The sequence below is a fragment of the Lithobates pipiens genome, unplaced genomic scaffold (assembly GCF_037356315.1).
Source record: "Lithobates pipiens isolate NorthernLeopardFrog02 unplaced genomic scaffold, aLitPip1_a1.2 Scaffold_18, whole genome shotgun sequence".
NCBI lineage: Eukaryota > Metazoa > Chordata > Amphibia > Anura > Ranidae > Lithobates > Lithobates pipiens.
This window is the reverse complement of record NW_027507758.1, coordinates 498,750,558-498,768,314: the sequence shown is the minus strand read 5'-3', so window position 1 is coordinate 498,768,314 and position 17,757 is coordinate 498,750,558. Positions and strand designations below refer to the sequence as shown.

At 45.4% G+C, this 17,757-nt stretch overlaps 1 protein-coding gene across 2 annotated transcripts in view; it reads right to left on the bottom strand.

Annotated features, from left to right (window-relative positions):
• Positions 1 to 17,757, bottom strand: part of RYK (receptor like tyrosine kinase) — a 242,654-nt gene that overhangs the window by 68,983 nt on the left and 155,914 nt on the right. For both annotated transcript variants that reach the window (XM_077488654.1, XM_077488655.1), the window contains exon 10: positions 2,412 to 2,481. In XM_077488654.1, coding sequence (XP_077344780.1) covers positions 2,412 to 2,481 — 70 coding nt within the window. The remainder of the gene's footprint in view (positions 1 to 2,411; positions 2,482 to 17,757) is intronic.

Here is a 17,757-nt window from a genome sequence, read left to right as displayed (position 1 = left end):
CCGTCACCTGACCCCGCCCCCTCTGACGCTGGTGAAGGGAGCCAGGGGTTCCCCAGTGATGTATGGGTGACCCCGCCCCCTCTGATGTAACGGAAACCGGCTTTACATCAGAGGGGGCGGGGGAACCCCTGGCTTCCCTCTCCAGCGTCAGAGGGGCGGGGTCAGGTGACGGGTGGCCCCGCCCTCCTAATATAAGAAACGTCAGCGCTGGGATCCCTGCAGTGTCTCCGGAGTGGAGACAGAAGACGGATGTATGGACAGCGCTGGACTGAGATCCCCCATCGCTGGATATGATCATCCATCGCTGGACCCCGGAGATTCGTCGCTGGATAGCAAGAGTGGATTAGCACCGCTGGAATCATTTTTTTATTTTTAATAAAGGAATTTTTCAAAAGTGTGTTTGTCTTATTTAACCATTTTTACACTTTCTTTGTGAAATGGTAGGGGTACTTTTGTACCCCCTTACCATTTCAAACAGGGGGGGGCGGGATCTGGGGGTCCCCTTGTTAAAGGGGGCTTCCAGATTCTGATAAGCCCCCCGCCCGCAGACCCTCACAACCACCGGCCAGGTTTGTGAGGATGAGGCCCTTGTCCTCATCAACATGGGGACAAGGTGCTTTGAGGGGTCACAGACATCCTCCCAATGTTGAGGGTATGTGGCCTGGTACGGTTCAGGAGGGAGGGGGGCCGTTCTCTCATCCCCCACTCTTTTCCTGCGGACTGCCAGGTTGCGTGCTCGGATAAAGGGTCTGGTGTGGATTTTTAGGGGGACCCCACGTCAATTTTTTTTTAAATTTGATGCGGGGTTCCCCTTAATATCCATATCAGACCTGAAGGGTCTGTTTTTCAGCAACTGGGACGGGAAAACTGGCCAGAGCTGAGGAAGATGGATGGTGCTATATACAGGGATATTGTAGAGAAAAACCTGTACCACTCTGTGTGATTTGAGGTTAGGACAGAGGCTCGTCTTCCAGCAGGACAATGACCCCAAACACACTGCTAAAGCAACACTTGAGTGTTTTAAGGTAAACATGTAAATGTGTTGGAAATGCCTCGTCAAAGCTCAGACCTCAATCCAATAGAAAATCTTTGGTCAGACTTAAAGATTGCTGTTCACAAGCACAAACCATCCATCCATCCATAATAAGATGTTGCAAGCTCATAGATCCAAAGTGACTTGGAGCTGTGATAGTCCCAATAGGTGGCTCTACAAAGTATTGACTTTAGGGGGGTAAATAGTTATGCACACCGACTTTTTTCTGTTTGCTTCACAATAAAAAATAAAAATCTTCAAAGTTGTAGGCATGTTCTGTAAATTAAATGATGCAAATCCTCAAACAATTCATGTTAGTTCCAGGTTGTGAGGCAACAAAACATGAAAAATGCCAAGGGGGTGAATACCATTTCAAGGCACTGTATATAATGGTTGGGGGATTTCTAGCAAAAAATACAGATTTTAATTTTTAAGCAACAAGTGTCAGAAAAAGGCTTAGGCATGAAGGGGATAGCAAACTATATGGTATAAAATCTAGAATAAAAATGATACCACATCATTGCACAACACAAAATCAGCGATCGCATGATCCAAAATAGATTTGTAAAATAAGAATAATGCCACAGTAAAGTTTTCTATTCAGGCAGCCTGGCTAGAGGATCTCCATTCTACTTCTGGTATGCCAGCTAATTGTACAGATTGGCTCCAAACCTGCTCCTCTGGGTTCCCCGCCAGCAGCTGGAGTCAACTGCATTTGAACTGAAAGTCCCCTCCACATCAATTATTTTACCATGATAGGGACATCCCTCGAATGGACAGGGATGTAATTTTAAAGAGGAACTGCAGTCTGCTAACATAATTTGTAATAAAAACATCTTTGCCATTCTGAAGTATTCCTCCACCCACTTTGCATATTATTTTATATATACTGTGATTCTGTACTTGCCAAATATGCTGCAGAAATCTTCTTCCACCGATTCTGGCTGCAACCATTTTAACTGTGGGCAGCTCAAGCTGCTTCCTGTTCACTTCTTGGATTTACACAAACACACACAGAGGCACACCTACAGCTCTGCAGTTCTCATTGGCCCCCTTATGACTCATCCCCCTCCCTTCCTGGCATACTCAGGAGATAGAGCTGTGCATGTCATCATAAGCCTAGGCTTTTTTTCCAGAAAAGAAACAGGAAGCGGGCTGTATAAGGTATTTACTGGCAGGGAAAAAAACGTTTCACTATCCAATGTTAAAACAACAAGGGCAGAAGATTTAATATATGGAAAGATGAAAAAAATGACTGAAGTTGCGCTTCAAGTTCCAACTGTATGTAATAGAAACAAAAGAGCTCTTCTTGACAACAGACGCCAACTCTATGCTGCCATGTAAATTCTGTATACACACATTCATTACAGTAACTTACCGGTGGTGTAGGCCTCTTAGTTTGCAGCTTTCAGTCAGCATCATGGTGATTTGTACCTCAGAAGCTTGATCTAAAACAAAAAAAAAAAAAAAAAAAAAAAGTTTTTCAAAATGTGTAAAAAAGAAAAAACGCAAAAAAAAAGATAAAATAAAAAAATTGCAACAAGTAAAAGGGTTCAAGCATTGAGTTTGTTCAACTACATCAAGAGTTATCAGCAACAGAGCACAATTAAAGCTACCCACAGGATAGCTTTATAACTACTTAGTCACTGAAAATATAAAAAGATAACTTGCCTTTTAAGTTATGGCATACCTTGCCAAATGGGGAAATCATAGCACAATCAATGTAACAAGCAAGTATGGCAAAAAATGGGCTTAGATATAACCTGTATTAGGAATTCTACAATGGGCCCAGGCAATCCCACCAGGAAGCCGTCACTGCACACTGCCAATCATAAGCAGTGATGTATTTCCCAGCCCGCAGCTGCACATACACATGCTGTCTATGATTGGCGATGTGAAGTGACGGCTTCCTAGCAGGATTGCTCAGGTGGGTTGGGACTACCATTCAAACACATGTGAGCCCATTCCTATTCTACAACATTCAATACCCAAGTGCAATATTAGTGCTTTCTCAACAATTTTATCGTGACTTAGCCAGACATTTTATTGCCTTTGATTTGCCAAATATCAGGCATGTTCTGCAGATAACTGGAAAACAAAAAGTATGCAAACTATGTTTAACAGAACAGTCGGGATGGCATAACAGTTTTGAAAAAATGACGTAGGATATTTTATTACTATTTATTGCTTCAGAAAAGGGAAAAGTACTGCGCAATAAACAAAGATTCCAAGTGATTATATGCAATCTAGCCACCAACACTGCTATGTTGCAAAAATTACCACCATGTGGATATAACCCACTATAGATATTCTATATAGTGATATATACGTGAACCTTTATAGCACATAATAAAAAAACTATATAAATGATATAAAACACCAAAACAAAGTGAATGCGTATGCAAATATGCAATCAAGAAAGTCAAAATACTCCATTAGTGAATAATACCAAAAGTGCACAAAGATTTTCAGATCCAAGTGACTTCATAAAATATGTAAGTACATGAAGACATCCATAGAATGCGTAAACACCACCACCACCGTGCTAGGGAGGAGGGTTACCAGATACTTTGGACCTGGTGAGGCTTACGCCATCCAAGTCAAACGAGCTTTGTCAATTAGATAAATCCGTCAGAGATACGTTCATATCTCAAAACCTTCAGAAGCTGGCACCATACATTCCCAGAAGCCAAATGAGGGGTGAACATTTGGAGTTTCACATATAGGCCATAAAAGTGAAAAAACTCATAGCGTAACCCCATTTCAAAATCTTTTTTTTTTTTTACATTAAAAAGTAGATTGCTCGCATTTCCATAGATATAAACGGCATATAATTTTGTAGTAAAATTATGTCTATTAGTAGGTCCATCCAACGCGTTTCGACTCACAGTCGTCATCTGGGGTGTGAACCCCCCCCCCCCCCCCAAACACCATCGCTTAAATAGAAACAATGACCCCTAAGTGCTCCAAGTACCGCCAAATTGTTGTATAACATCACTTCCGGCAACGACCCTGGAAGTGAATTATATACATTTTACCTAATCCCAATATATAATAATTCGGACATCCAAAAATATTCAGAGTTATTATTATAGATTCTTATATTGTGTTGTACATAATAAACACCAGCATCCATTCAGGGCATATCCGCGGTTGCTGTGCTGTCATGTATGCTAACCAAGCCTCGCTATGAAAACGAGGCTTAGCTACATACAAAGTGCACCATTCAAGCACTGGTCTGCGCTAGTTCTGGTCAGAGCCTCGCTTTCATAGCAAGGCCCGGTTTATATACGACGGGAATCGTAGCCTTGTTTTTACGACAAGGCTTGAATAGCGCACTTTATATGTAGCCAAGCCTTATTTTCATAGCGAGGCTTGGTTAGCATAAATGACAGCACAGCAACCACGGATATGCCTCGAATGGATGCTATTGTTGAATATGAATGTTTGTTTCTTATATACAACACAATATAAGAATCTATAATAACAACTCTGAATATTATTGGATGTCCGAATTATTATATATTGGGATTAGGTAAGATGTATATAATTCACTTCCCGGGGTCGTTACCGGAAGTGATGTCATACAACAATTTAGCGGTACTTAGAGCACTTAGGGGTCATTGTTTCTATTTAAGCAATCCACAACCCAGATGACAACTGTGTGAGTCAAAACGCGTTGAGTAGCCCTACCAATAGACATCGCTTTACTGCGAATTTATATGCTGTTTATACCTATGGAAATATGAGTAATCACTTTTTTTTACATTAAAAAGGATTTTAAATGGGGTTACGCTATGTGAGTTTTTTCATTTTTATGGGCTATATGAGAAACTCCAAACCTTTACCCCTCATTTGGCTTTTGGGAATGTATGGTGCCAGCTTCGGAAGATTTTGAGATATGAACATACCTGACGGGTTTATCCAATTGATAAAGCTCGTTTGACTTGGCGTAAGCCTCACCAGGTCCAAAGTATCTGGTAACCCTCCTCCCTAGCAAGGTGATTCTTACCTTTAAAGAATCACATCTGGGACATCTTACATATTTTATGAAGTCACTTGGATCTGAACATCTTTGTGCACTTTTGGTATTATACACTAATGGACTATTTGGACTTTCATGATTGAATATTTGCATACGCATTCACTTTGTTTTGGTGTTTTATATCATTTATATAGGTTTTTATGTGCCATTTATTGCTTTACCTAGGTACAGATGTCCTTTTACCTGTGTTACCCAAAGGAACATTTTCTTTCGAGTTGTCTTTACTATGTTTCACAGGCTTCATTTTACATACCAAGCCAAGAAAATTACAAAAGTGCTTATTTTGTGTAAAGTAGGAAAAAAAAAACAAGAGCCTAAAGCCAAATACACAAGGGCCGAATGTCAGTCTACATCAGCCGGTTCAATAAAAACCAGCCGACCTTCGGCCTGTGTGCATGGCAACTGGTCGGACAGAAGCCAGCCGCTCGGCCAGCTCCTGTCTGATGAGCATGTTGGAAAAGGGCTCTTGATCAGCGCTCTCAGCCAATGGCTGCGAAAACAGATTGGAATGTTCTGGCGGGGGCCACAATAGAACAGTAGGGGAGATTGCTGTACAAACATCGGATTGTTAGTACAGTGCCCCTGACCAGATCTGTCAGTTTTTTTATTCAATCCAGCTGGTGTGTACAAAGCTCAGAGATCGAAAGATGACAAAGAAAAATACTTCAACTGTCTGTCTAGCATTGCAAAGATATCCGTATGCAAGATTTTTTACATCACAGTTTTTTTACAAAGATGTGAGGACCTTCTATAAGAGGCTTTTGGGCTGCAGTAAACAAAGAATGGCATTCGCAGGAAGAATTTTTTTATTTATCTTTAACCACTTCAGCCCTGGAAGGATTTACCCCCTCCCTGACCAGAGCAATTCGCCACTGCGTCGCTTTAACTGACAATTGCGTGGCTCCCAAACAAAATTGGTGTCCTTTTTTCCCCCACAAATAGAGCTTTCTTTTAGTGGTTTGATCACCTTGATTTGTTCACCTCTGCGGTTTTTAATTTTTTGCGCTATAAACAAAGGAAAAAAAAAAGCAACAATTTTGAAAAAACGCATTTTTTACTTTTTGCTATAATAAATATCCCCCACAAAATATATTTAAAAAAACGTTTTCCCCTCAGTTTAGGCCAATACGTATTCTTCTACATATTTTTGGTAAAAAAATAAATAAAAATAAATCGCAATAATCGTTTATTGATTTGTTTGCACAAAAGTTATAGCGTCTACAAATAGGGGATAGTTTTATGGCATTTATTATTATTATTTTTTACTAGTAATGGCGGCGATCAGCGATTTTTATCGTGACTGACATTTTGGCGGACACTTGACACATTTTTGGGACCACTGACATTAATACAGCAATCGAGGCTATAAAATTGCATTGATTACTGTAAAAATGTCACTGGCAGTGAAGGGGTTAACCACTAGGTGGCAGTGTAGGGGTTAAGTGTTCCTAGGAATGTGTTTCTAACTGTATGGGGGCGTAGCTGTGTGAGACAGCACACTGATCGCTGATCACGATGACAGGGAGCAGACGCAGCTGTTACTAGGTAGTGCTGTTTACATCGGCATCTCCCCGTTCTTGAGCTCCATGACACGATCCCGGGTATCCCCGCCGTGACCCGCTAGTACAGTCACAGACCTCTCGGCAGGCGAGCACCACCTGCGCGCGCATGGCGGGAAATTCAAACTAACATACGGGTATGTTACTTTGCCCAGCCGTGCCATTTTGCTGATGTATATGTGCAGGAGCTGGTCGGGAACAGGTTAACACAGTGGTGATATACACTTATTTTTGAAGTGCATTGATAAAGGCCCAATAAATTAGCAAAATTGGGCAGATTGGCAGCCACTATACTGTTTTATCCCACTGACGCATCTGGACATACAAAGCACATAATCAAACCTCATTGGACCCGATAAACTATACATGGTATTGCGTGCACTGTACCCCTAACAGAGGTCTTGGTTTATTAGGAGCATATTTATTATTAGGTGCCTTTATTAGACACATTTTACACAGTGACAGCACAAACCTGGCACACGGTCACTGCAGGGAGTAATACAGCAAGCAATCATTTCTTCTCTTTCCCCCACGATCAGGAAGTTCAGGCAGCAGAGCCGCACAGAGCTGCCTACTGCAAAAAAGTCTATACATGTGCTTATCAGAGGGAGTCAGGCTAATCCGCAGATCTGCAGCTGATACATTGTGGTGCAAATATTCGTTTATAGGGTGAAGAACCAGCGACATTCCTGGCATGAATTGCAAATGACAAATTTCCATTTTCTGACACACATTGTGAATCTTCAATATAGTCACATGTTAATTGTGCATCTGTCAAAAATTTTTGAAATATGATAGTTTCAGTTCCATTGTGTCTATAAGCAGAAGTTGAAAAAGTGTGTGATACAGCTAAAATGGTACTCCCAGGCACAATTATCAAGTGCATCCAATTTCTACTGATTAGTCTTCAAATGTATCTACAACTTGGAGTCCACCCGTGGTAAATTCAGTTGCTTGGACATGATTTGGAAAGGCGCACACACACAGTGGCCGCCAACATATGTAAATGGAAGAAGCTTGGAACCAACAGGACTCTTCCTACAGCGGAACACCCACCAAACAGAGCAATTGGGGGAGAAGGGCCTTTGTCAGGGAGGTGACCAAAAACCCAAAAGGTCACTCTGACAGAGCTCCAGCATTTCTCTGTGGAGAGAGAACCTTCCAGAAGAATCGCCACCACTGCGGCACTTCACCAATCAGGCATGTATGATAGAGTGGCCACACAGAAGCCACTCCTCAGTAAAAGGCACATGACAGTCCACCTGGAGTTTGCCAAAAGGCACCTGAAGGACTCTGACCATGAGAAACAAAATTTTTATGGTCTGATTGAACGAGTGAACTCTTTGGCATGAATGGCAAGCTTGTCTAGAGGAAACCAGGCACTGCTCATCAACTGCCCAATACCATCCCTTCAGTGAAGGATGGTGGTGGCAGCATCATCTAGGGATTTTTTTCAGCGGCAGGAACCGGGAGACTAGTCAGGATCAATGTACAAAGACATCCTTGATGAAAGCCTGCTCCAGAGCACTCTGGATCCCAGATTGGGGGAGGTTAATTTTCCAACAGGTCAACAACCCTAAGCACACAGCCAAGATAACAAAGGAGTGGCTATGGGACAACAGTGTGAACATCCTTGTGTGGCCCAGCCAGAGCCCAGACTTGAACCTGATTGAACATCTCTGGAGAGATCTGAAAATGGCTCTGCACCAACGCTCCCCATCCAACCTGATGGAGTTTGAGAGGTCCTTCAAAAAAGAAGGGAGAAACTGCCCAACTATTGGTGTGCAAAGTTTGTAGCATTATACTCACAAAGACTTGAGGCTGTAATTGGTGCTTCAACAAAATATTGAGTAAAGGCGGTGAATACTTATGTACATGTGATTTTTTTTATTTTTAATAAATTGGCAAAGATTTCAAACATATTTCATGTTGTCATTATGGGGTATTGTTTGTAGAATTGTGAGGAAAATAATGAATTTAATCAATTTTGGAAGAAGGCTGTAGAATGCAATAAGATAAAAAAAAGTCTGACTTTACAATTCGTTTAAGGTTTTTTTAAAAAGAAAATAAAGCATTGTAGGTTTTTGCTCCTTAAAGAAGAACAGGAGATGCCCAATCACTGCTGCGCACAGAATCATGTAAATGCACAGTATGTATGATAAAACTGTGCCTTATTCGAGTTTAGCTTATTGTAGAAGTGCACATCTGTGCACATATCTGTATGTAATGAAGGATAAAGCAAACAAACTCCACTCATTAGGCAGTTAAAAGAAATTTATATGAATCAATGCATTCCACATCCAAAATCTTTTTTTACTTTAAGATCTTTATTAACTGCTGACCCCCCAGCAGGTTCACATGCATGTCTAGTAAGAACCCTAAAACATTGCCTACAGCAGAGTGGTTTAATCCTGTCAAGTTCTACGAGATCAGTGCCTGCGGCGGTCGGTATTCGTTCGGGAGCGATCCGGGATGAGGGGGCGGCCATTCATTCATGGCCACCCCCTCGCGATCGCTCCCGACGAATAGAAATCCTTCGTCACATCACTTCCTCTCCTGTAATGTAAACACAGGAGAGGAAGTGATGTAATCTCTCCTCCGTGTCGGTATTTTTCGTTCCGACACCGAGGAGAGAGGATCGGTGAGTTGCACCAACACGACACTACACAGTAGAACATGCCAGGCACACTCACACCCCCCCAATTACCCCTGCCCCCCAGTCACAGTGACACCAATGTCATTTTTTATTTTTTTTGCATTGGTGTCATTTGTGACTGTAATAACTGTTAGGGCAGTTAGGGTTAGCCCCCTTTAGTTCTAATGTACCCCCCTAACCCCCCCAATAAAGGTTTAACCCCGTGATCACCCCCCGTCGCCAGTGTCACTAAGGCTGGGTTCACATTGCAGCGGTTTATGAGAACGAATGTGATTCGCACCGCACTGCAGTGCAAATCACATCCGATCTCTGTGCGATTCGAGTTCAGCCATACAGATAGTATGGCTGAATTCGCATCGCACCCGCCGCAAATTCGCACGGGACCCTTTTTTGGCCCGCAGCAGAATCGGATCGCATGGGTGTTCACACCATGCGATCCGAGTTTGCAGATCGCACTGCGATATGCGAACTGATCTGGGGGTGTCATTAACATTTCACTGACACTCCCAGCAGTTCGCATAGGGCAGTGTGAACTGCCGCCGGGAGGCATGTGATGCGGGAACCCGCCGCGGATTCGTGGCGTTCCCGCATCGCTCCAGTGTGAACCCAGCCTAATAAGCGATCGTTTTTCTGATCGCTGTATTAGTATCACAGGTGACGCTAGTTAGGCAGGTAGGTATTTAGGTTCGCCGCAGCTTTTTATAGCGCCAGGGACCCCCATATACTACCGCATAAAGCCCCCTGATTGCCCCCTAGTTAACCCTTTCACCAGTGATCACCATATAACTGTTACAGGTGACGCTGGTTGGTTAGTTATTTTTTTTATAGTTTCAGGGCACCCGCCATTTATTACCTAATAAAGGTTTAACCCCCTGATCACCCGGCGGGTGTCATTTGTGACTGTAATAACTGTTAGGGCAGTTAGGGTTAGCCCCCTTTAGTTCTAAGGTACCCCCCTAACCCCCCCAATAAAGGTTTAACCCCGTGATCACCCCCCGTCGCCAGTGTCACTAAGGCTGGGTTCACATTGCAGCGGTTTATGAGAACGGATGTGATTCGCACCGCACTGCAGTGCAAATCACATCCGATCTCTGTGCGATTCGAGTTCAGCCATACAGATAGTATGGCTGAATTCGTGTCGCACCCGCCGCAAAACTCGCACGGGACCCTTTTTTTTGGTCCGCAGCAGAATCGGATCGCATGGGTGTTCACACCATGCGATCCGAGTTTGCAGATCGCACTGCGATATGCGAACTGATCTGGGGGTGTCATTAACATTTCACTGACACTCCCAGCAGTTCGCATAGGGCAGTGTGAACTGCCGCCGGGAGGCATGTGATGCGGGAACCCGCCGCGGATTCGTAGCGTTCCCGCATCGCTCCAGTGTGAACCCAGCCTAATAAGCGATCGTTTTTCTGATCGCTGTATTAGTGTCACAGGTGACGCTAGTTAGGCAGGTAGGTATTTAGGTTCGCCGCAGCTTTTTATAGCGCCAGGGACCCCCATATACTACCGCATAAAGCCCCCTGATTGCCCCCTAGTTAACCCTTTCACCAGTGATCACCATATAACTGTTACAGGCGACGCTGGTTGGTTAGTTATTTTTTTATAGTTTCAGGGCACCCGCCATTTATTACCTAGTCTCACTAGTGTACCCCTAAATTTAGGGGTGTCTACTTTCCAAAATGGGGTCATTTGGGGGGGGTTTGTGCCATCTTGGCATTTTATGGCCTTCAAAACTGTAACGCCCTTAGAAAGCCTGAAGGCGGTGCTTGGTTTTTGGGGCCCCGTACGCGGCTAGGCTCCCAAAAAGTCCCACATATGTGGTATCCCCGTACTCAGGAGAAGTAGCAGAATTTATTTTGGGGTGTCATTTCACATATGCCCATGGCATGCGTGAGCAATATATCATTTAGTGACAACTTTGTGGAAAAAAAAAAGTTTGTAATTTTCCCGCAACTTGTGGCAAAATATAAAATATTCCATGGACTCAAAATGCCTCTCAGCAAATAGCTTGGGGTTTCTACTTTCTAAAATGGGGTCATTTGTGGGGGTTTTGTGCCATCTTGGCATTTTATGGCCTTCAAAACTGTAATAGGTAGTGAGAAGTGAAATCAAAAATTTACGCCCTTAGAAAGCCTGAAGGCGGTGCTTGGTTTTCGGGGCCCCGTACGCGGCTAGGCTCCCAAAAAGTCCCACATATGTGGTATCCCCGTACTCAGGAGAAGCAGCAGAATTTATTTTGGGGTGTCATTTCACATATGCCCATAGCATGTGTGAGCAATATATCATTTAGTGACAACTTTGTGTAAAAAAAAAAAAAAAAAATTTTTTTTTGTCATTATTCAATCGCTTGAGGCAAAAAAATAAAATATTCAATGGGCTCAACATGCCACTTATCAATTTCCTTAGGGGGTCTACTTTCCAAAATGGGGTAATTTGGGGGGGGTTTTGTACTGCCCTGCCATTTTACCACCTCAAGAAATGAGATAGGCAGTCGTAAACTAAAAGCTGCGTAAATTCCAGAAAACGTACCTTAGTTTGTAGATGTGACAACTTTTGCGCAAACCAATAAATATACAATTATTGACTTTTTTTTACCAAAGACATGTGGCTGAATACATTTTGGCCTAAATGTATGACTAAAATTGAGTTTATTGGATTTTTCTAATAACAAAAAGTAGAAAATATCATTTTTTTTCAAAATTTGCGGTCTTTTTACGTTTATATCGCAAAAAATAAAAATCTTAGAGGCAATCAAATACCATCAAAAGAAAGCTCTATTTGTGGGAAGAAAAGGACGCAAATTTTGTTTGGGTACAACATTGCATGACCGCGCAATTACCAGTTAAAGCAGCGCAGTGCCAAATTGTAAAAAGACCTCTGGTCATTTACCAGCAAAATGGTCCGGTCTGAAAGTGGTTAAACAGCACCAACTAGCATTTTATTTTAGGTACCATTTTGTTTCTATCCAGAACAAGGCACCTATATTAAAGTCCAATGAGAAGCCATATTACCACAAGTAATCATATTGTACTCAAAGCTATACTAAGATTTCACCCAGTCGTAAGCTGGCCATAGATGGATAAAAAAACAAAACAAACAAAAAATGATTCCCATTCACACATTCAAGGTGAATGGGGGAAATTTCCTCGCTTAACCACACAGCGAGACTTCTCAGCTTCCAGAATATCACCATCAGCACCGTAGACCATTGGCAAAAATATTCCAACAGCTCTATTAAAGCGGGAGTCCACCGGGACTCCGCGTTTTTTTTTTTTTTTTTAAAAGCCAGCAGCTACAAATACTGCAGCTGCTGACTTTTAAAATAGTGACACTTACCTGCCCAGCGCGCCCGCGATGTCGGCACCCGAAGCCGATCGCTAGGTCGTCTGTCGGGTCCTGCCGCCGCCATCTTGGGTATGGGAATCAGGAAATGGAGCCTTTCGGCTTCATTTCCCGGTTCCCTACTGCGCATGCGCGAATTGCGCTGCGCAATAAGGACGCTCCCCGCTGCCTCTGGGAGCTGTGTGTTTCCCAGCAGGCAGCGGGGCACTTGCGGGAAGGGACGGGCACTTGCGGAAAGGGGCGTAAGTTACGCCCCTTTCCGCAGAGAGCTGTCCCGGAAGCGGGTGCAGTTACCTGGATTATCCAGGTAACTGCACCCCCCTCCCCCCTGAAAGGTGCCGATTGTGGCACCGGAGGGGGGGAGGGTTCCGATGAGCGGAAGGTCCACTTTTTTTTTTTAACAAAGATTTTTTATTTATGTTTCAAACAAAAAAAAAAACAGAAAACAGACATGCGTCAGCAAAGTACATACATATTTTGAGTAGACAGATAATCAAATGTATCACATATAAGCACAGATAGTTCTTAGCAATGTGTAGAGTCACTAATCATTGCAACATAGAATGTAAAACCTCCCCGAGACCTCCCCCCACCACACAAAAAACCACATAAATTACAAAAAAGGGAAACCCCCCCCCCACCCTCCACTCCCCCTAGCCTAAGCAATAGTCAAATGCTTCGCCTCAACCCATGCCGCCCAAATCTTCCCAAATTTCCCAGGGCAGTTCCTGCCCAGATATGTGAGTTTGTAGAGCGGCAAAGCCGCGTTCACCAGGGACTGCCACAGTTGTTTAGTAGGAGGGAGAGGTTGATTCCATTGCAGTAGTATGGCTTTCCTCGCATAGAGTGTAGTGTAAAAAATAAACAGTTTCTTCCCCCAGGAGATATCCAGAAAATCACAGATACCCAGCAGGAGAGGTATCGGGCTAAGTGGAATCGTAAGCTCCCCCACTGCATTAATATCGGCCAGGACCCCTCTCCAAAATCCCACTACCCCAGGGCAGGACCAGACCATGTGGAAAAAGTCAGCATCATCTTCTTTGCATCTGGGGCAGGTAGTCAATCGGTCAGGGTAAATCCTTGCCAGGCGTGCCGGTGAAAAATATACCCGGTGGAGGAACTTCAATTGTATAAACCTGTCCCTTGCAGAAATCGCAAGGGTCAGGTATTGCTGTAAACCCTCCTCCCAGTCCTCCTCAGTAAGCTCCGGAATGTCGCCTTGCCAGAGCTCAAACAAATGGGAGATCCTAGTCTCCTCCGATACGGTCAGCGCGGCATACACCATGGACAGTGTGCGCGTCCCTCCCCCCTCAGGACCAAGCGCCTCCTCCACCGCCGACACCCCAAGAGTCACTCTAGATGGGAATTGAGAACGGAAGGCGTGTCGCAACTGCAGGAATCTGAAAAACATATGGTTCGGGAGGTCCCTGGCCTGTTTAATAGCATCGAAGGAGAGTAGCTGCCCCTGGGACACTATGTCCCCCAGTGTTGTAACTCCATGCCTGGCCCAAACAATCGGATCCGGGATGGATTGAAAATGGGGCAAGCGGGGGTTCCCCCAGAGGGGAGTCCCCGGGGCCCACACCCCTGCGCCCACCAACCTTTTGTTCACCAGATCCCATATTTTAAGCGTCGTACGCATCGGGAGGGTTATCCCAGGGTTAGATCGTGGTCCCCTATAGATCAGGTTCCTGAGTTCCGCATAAGAGCCCAACAACGCCGCCTCCAACGAGGACGCAGGGTTGACCGGGCCCTCGGAGAGCCACCACCTGACAGTCACTAGGACTGCCGCCCAGTAATATTTCAGAAAACAGGGCAGTGCCAGACCGCCACTCACAAGGGGCCGTTGGAGGGTTGTTTTAGCTATTCTAGGGGGCCTACCATTCCAGACGAAGGACGAAACAATGCCATCTAATTTCTTAAAAAATCTAAGCGGGATGTGGACTGGGGTCTGACGGAAGAGATAGGTAAACCGAGGAAGGACCGACATTTTAATTAAATTGACCCGTCCCACTGGCGAAAGCGGCAAGGACCTCCACCCAGTACACCTCTGGGTCAACTGGGTAACCACCGGACTCAGGTTAAGGGTAATAAATTGTTTCAAGTCTCTGTGTATTTCCACCCCTAGGTATTTAAATTGAGAAACCCTCTGCAGTTGCCCATCTACTCGGGAACCACCCTCACCATCATATAGTGGGAATAGAATTGATTTCGCCCAGTTTATACGTATACCCGAGAACTGTCCAAACCGGTCTATATGCGACAATGCCGCCTGTAGGGAGGCTCCGTCGTCCTTGAGATACAACAAGGTATCATCAGCGTATAACGAAACTTTTTCCTGCAAAGGACCCCGGACAATACCCCGAACCTCAGGAGAGGAGCGGAGAATAGCCGCCATAGGTTCAATTGCCAGTGCAAAAAGCCCCGGGGACAGTGGGCACCCCTGCCTGGTTCCCCTATGGAGGGGAAAGAGCGGGGAGAGGACCGCACCCGTACGCACTCTGGCCGTGGGAGCTCTGTACACCGCCCTGACCCACGAGATAAAAGCTGGACCGAATCCAAATCTATGGAGGACTGCCCACAAATAGTCCCACTCCACAGAATCAAAGGCCTTCTCCGCGTCTAGGGAGACCACAACCTCCTCCCCGCATTCTGCATCCCCCGAGGCCAAAACAGTAAAGAGCCTGCGAATATTAATATCTGTCCCCTTCCCTGGCATAAAGCCAGACTGATCCTCATGGATCAAGGTAAGTATAACCTCGTTCAGTCGCCTGGCAAGGATTTTGGTCAGCACTTTCGCGTCCGAGTTGAGTAGGGAAATGGGTCGGTATGACGAGCACAACTGGGGGTCCTTCCCAGGTTTAGGGATCACCACTATGATGGCTTGTGCCATAGATGGAGGAAGTTCTCCCTCCCGGAGGGACACGGTGAGCATATCATGCATTCTAACTGACACCTCCTCTAGGTAATACTTATAAAATTCCGGGGGTATCCCATCCTCCCCAGGGGTCTTCCCCGGCTGCATGGACCCCAGTGCCACCCGGACTTCCGCCAGAGTGATCGGGGAGTCCAGACCGTCCCTGGCCTCAGAAGTAAGGGCAGGGAGTGTCACCCCCTCTAGAAAAGCACTTAACTCCTGCGCTGAGTACTGCACCCTAGATGAATAAAGGGCGGAGTAGAACTCTGCAAAGCAAGCGTTGATGGCAAGGGGATCCGTCACCATTGTCCCAGCACTATTCTGTATTCGAGGGATAGTGGAGATTGGGGCCTGCTCCCTCGAGATCCAGGCCAACAATCTCCCCGTCTTTTCGCCCTGTTCAAAAATCCTCTGCGTCTGAGCCAGTTGACGTTTGCTTGTTTTAGCCACCCTAAGGAGCACCACCTCTCTATACGCTACTTTCATATCCTGAGCCGTGAGCGTGAACCGGGTCTCCAGTTCTTGGGCCCTGGCCTCTGCCTCCTCTACCGTGATCTTATCATTCCTGCGCTCCCGACCAATGGAGGAGAGGTAACACCCCCTCATATAGGCCTTGAAGGCATCCCAGACCATCCCCCCAGAAGCCGTGCCAACATTTGAGGCCCAAAATCCCCGGATTTCACCGCCCATCTCAAAGGCAATGGTGGGATGCTCAATCCAGTACCTAGACAAACGCCATAGTCTATCCCTCTGAGGGGTAGAGGTTTGCAATGTACACAGCAGTGGGGAGTGGTCAAAGATGCCCCAAGGAAGTAACTCTATTCCAAGGACCCTGGGAAGCATGGGGGCACCAGCATAGACTAGGTCAATACGGGAGAGTGTGTTGTGGGAGGAGGAGTGGCACGTAAACTGGCGATCTGATGGGTGTTTCCACCTCCAGACATCCTCCAGCCCAAACACCTGTGCCCAGCGAGAAACTGGAGAGTCTGTGGCCCGGTCAGGCGTCAACCTATCCAGGGAAGGGTTAGGAGGAATATTAAAGTCCCCTGCTATAACCACATTGTCAGTCTGGAATTGGGCTATCAGGGCAGTCAGTTTATGTAGTAGAGACAGATCCGCAGGAGGAGGCATATAAAGACCCACCAGCACCATTTCTATCATGTCTATTGTGGCATGGACCAGCACGTATCTCCCGTCCTTATCTGTGACAATATCAAGAGGCTCAAAATTAAGGGACCTATGGATAAGGACGCTAACCCCCCGGGCATAGCCGGAGTATGTGGCATGATAGTGGTATCCCACCCAGGGCCTCTTCAATCCCATAATCCTTCCCCCCACTAGGTGCGTCTCCTGAAGAATACAGATATGCGGAGCATATTTTTTCATGTAGTCAAAAACAAGAGAGCGTTTAATCTTCTGGTTAAGCCCCCTAACGTTCCAGGAGAGGATCTTCAACGGAGCCATAATCTGGAAGGGCAGGGGGGACCAACGGATAAGACCACCCGGCCAGGGTCAAGGCACAAATATCTCATCTTAAGTAATGCAATGATATACCTTGTACATTCATTATAGTAGCGCTGTCTATACCAGAAAACATGAAAGCATGTAACAAAAAGACAACAAAAAAAACAGAAAAAAAAACAGAACTCCCCTCCCTTCCCACCCCACACCCCAGAAAAAACAGCCCCAGGGTGTTTGAGAACCCAAACCAAACATAATCAAACCCATTTAAAGGAGAAATCTCCCGTGGGGGCGGTGCGTATCAACCAGCACACCTAGGACAGAGTCTCCTGCGCAGAGTAGACAAACTCCAGCGCAGCCGCTTCCTGGAGGCAAAGGAAAAGAAAAAACAAGACAAAAGGGAACAAATCGTAGTGTATGTGACGCCTCAGATTGAAGTGCAAGATTCTCTTGGAATGTTCCAAGGGCCCATTCTTAGTAGCAACTCATCCAACAGGACGACAACATCGGAGTAGCGGGGTCCAGCATCATCAGTACAGTGTATTCACATCCAGAAGTAATCATACAAACCCCCCCGGGTATAAACTAGGGAAGGGGTAGGGCCCTAAGGCCCGTAAGACAGAAATATGAAAACATGAACCTGTAGACCCCCCCCTAAGGAGCATCAGAATATCAGGTCGGCTCCGCGCCCCCTGCCCAAAACCAGTAATGAAAAGGAGAGGGGCACTCCGACCTGCC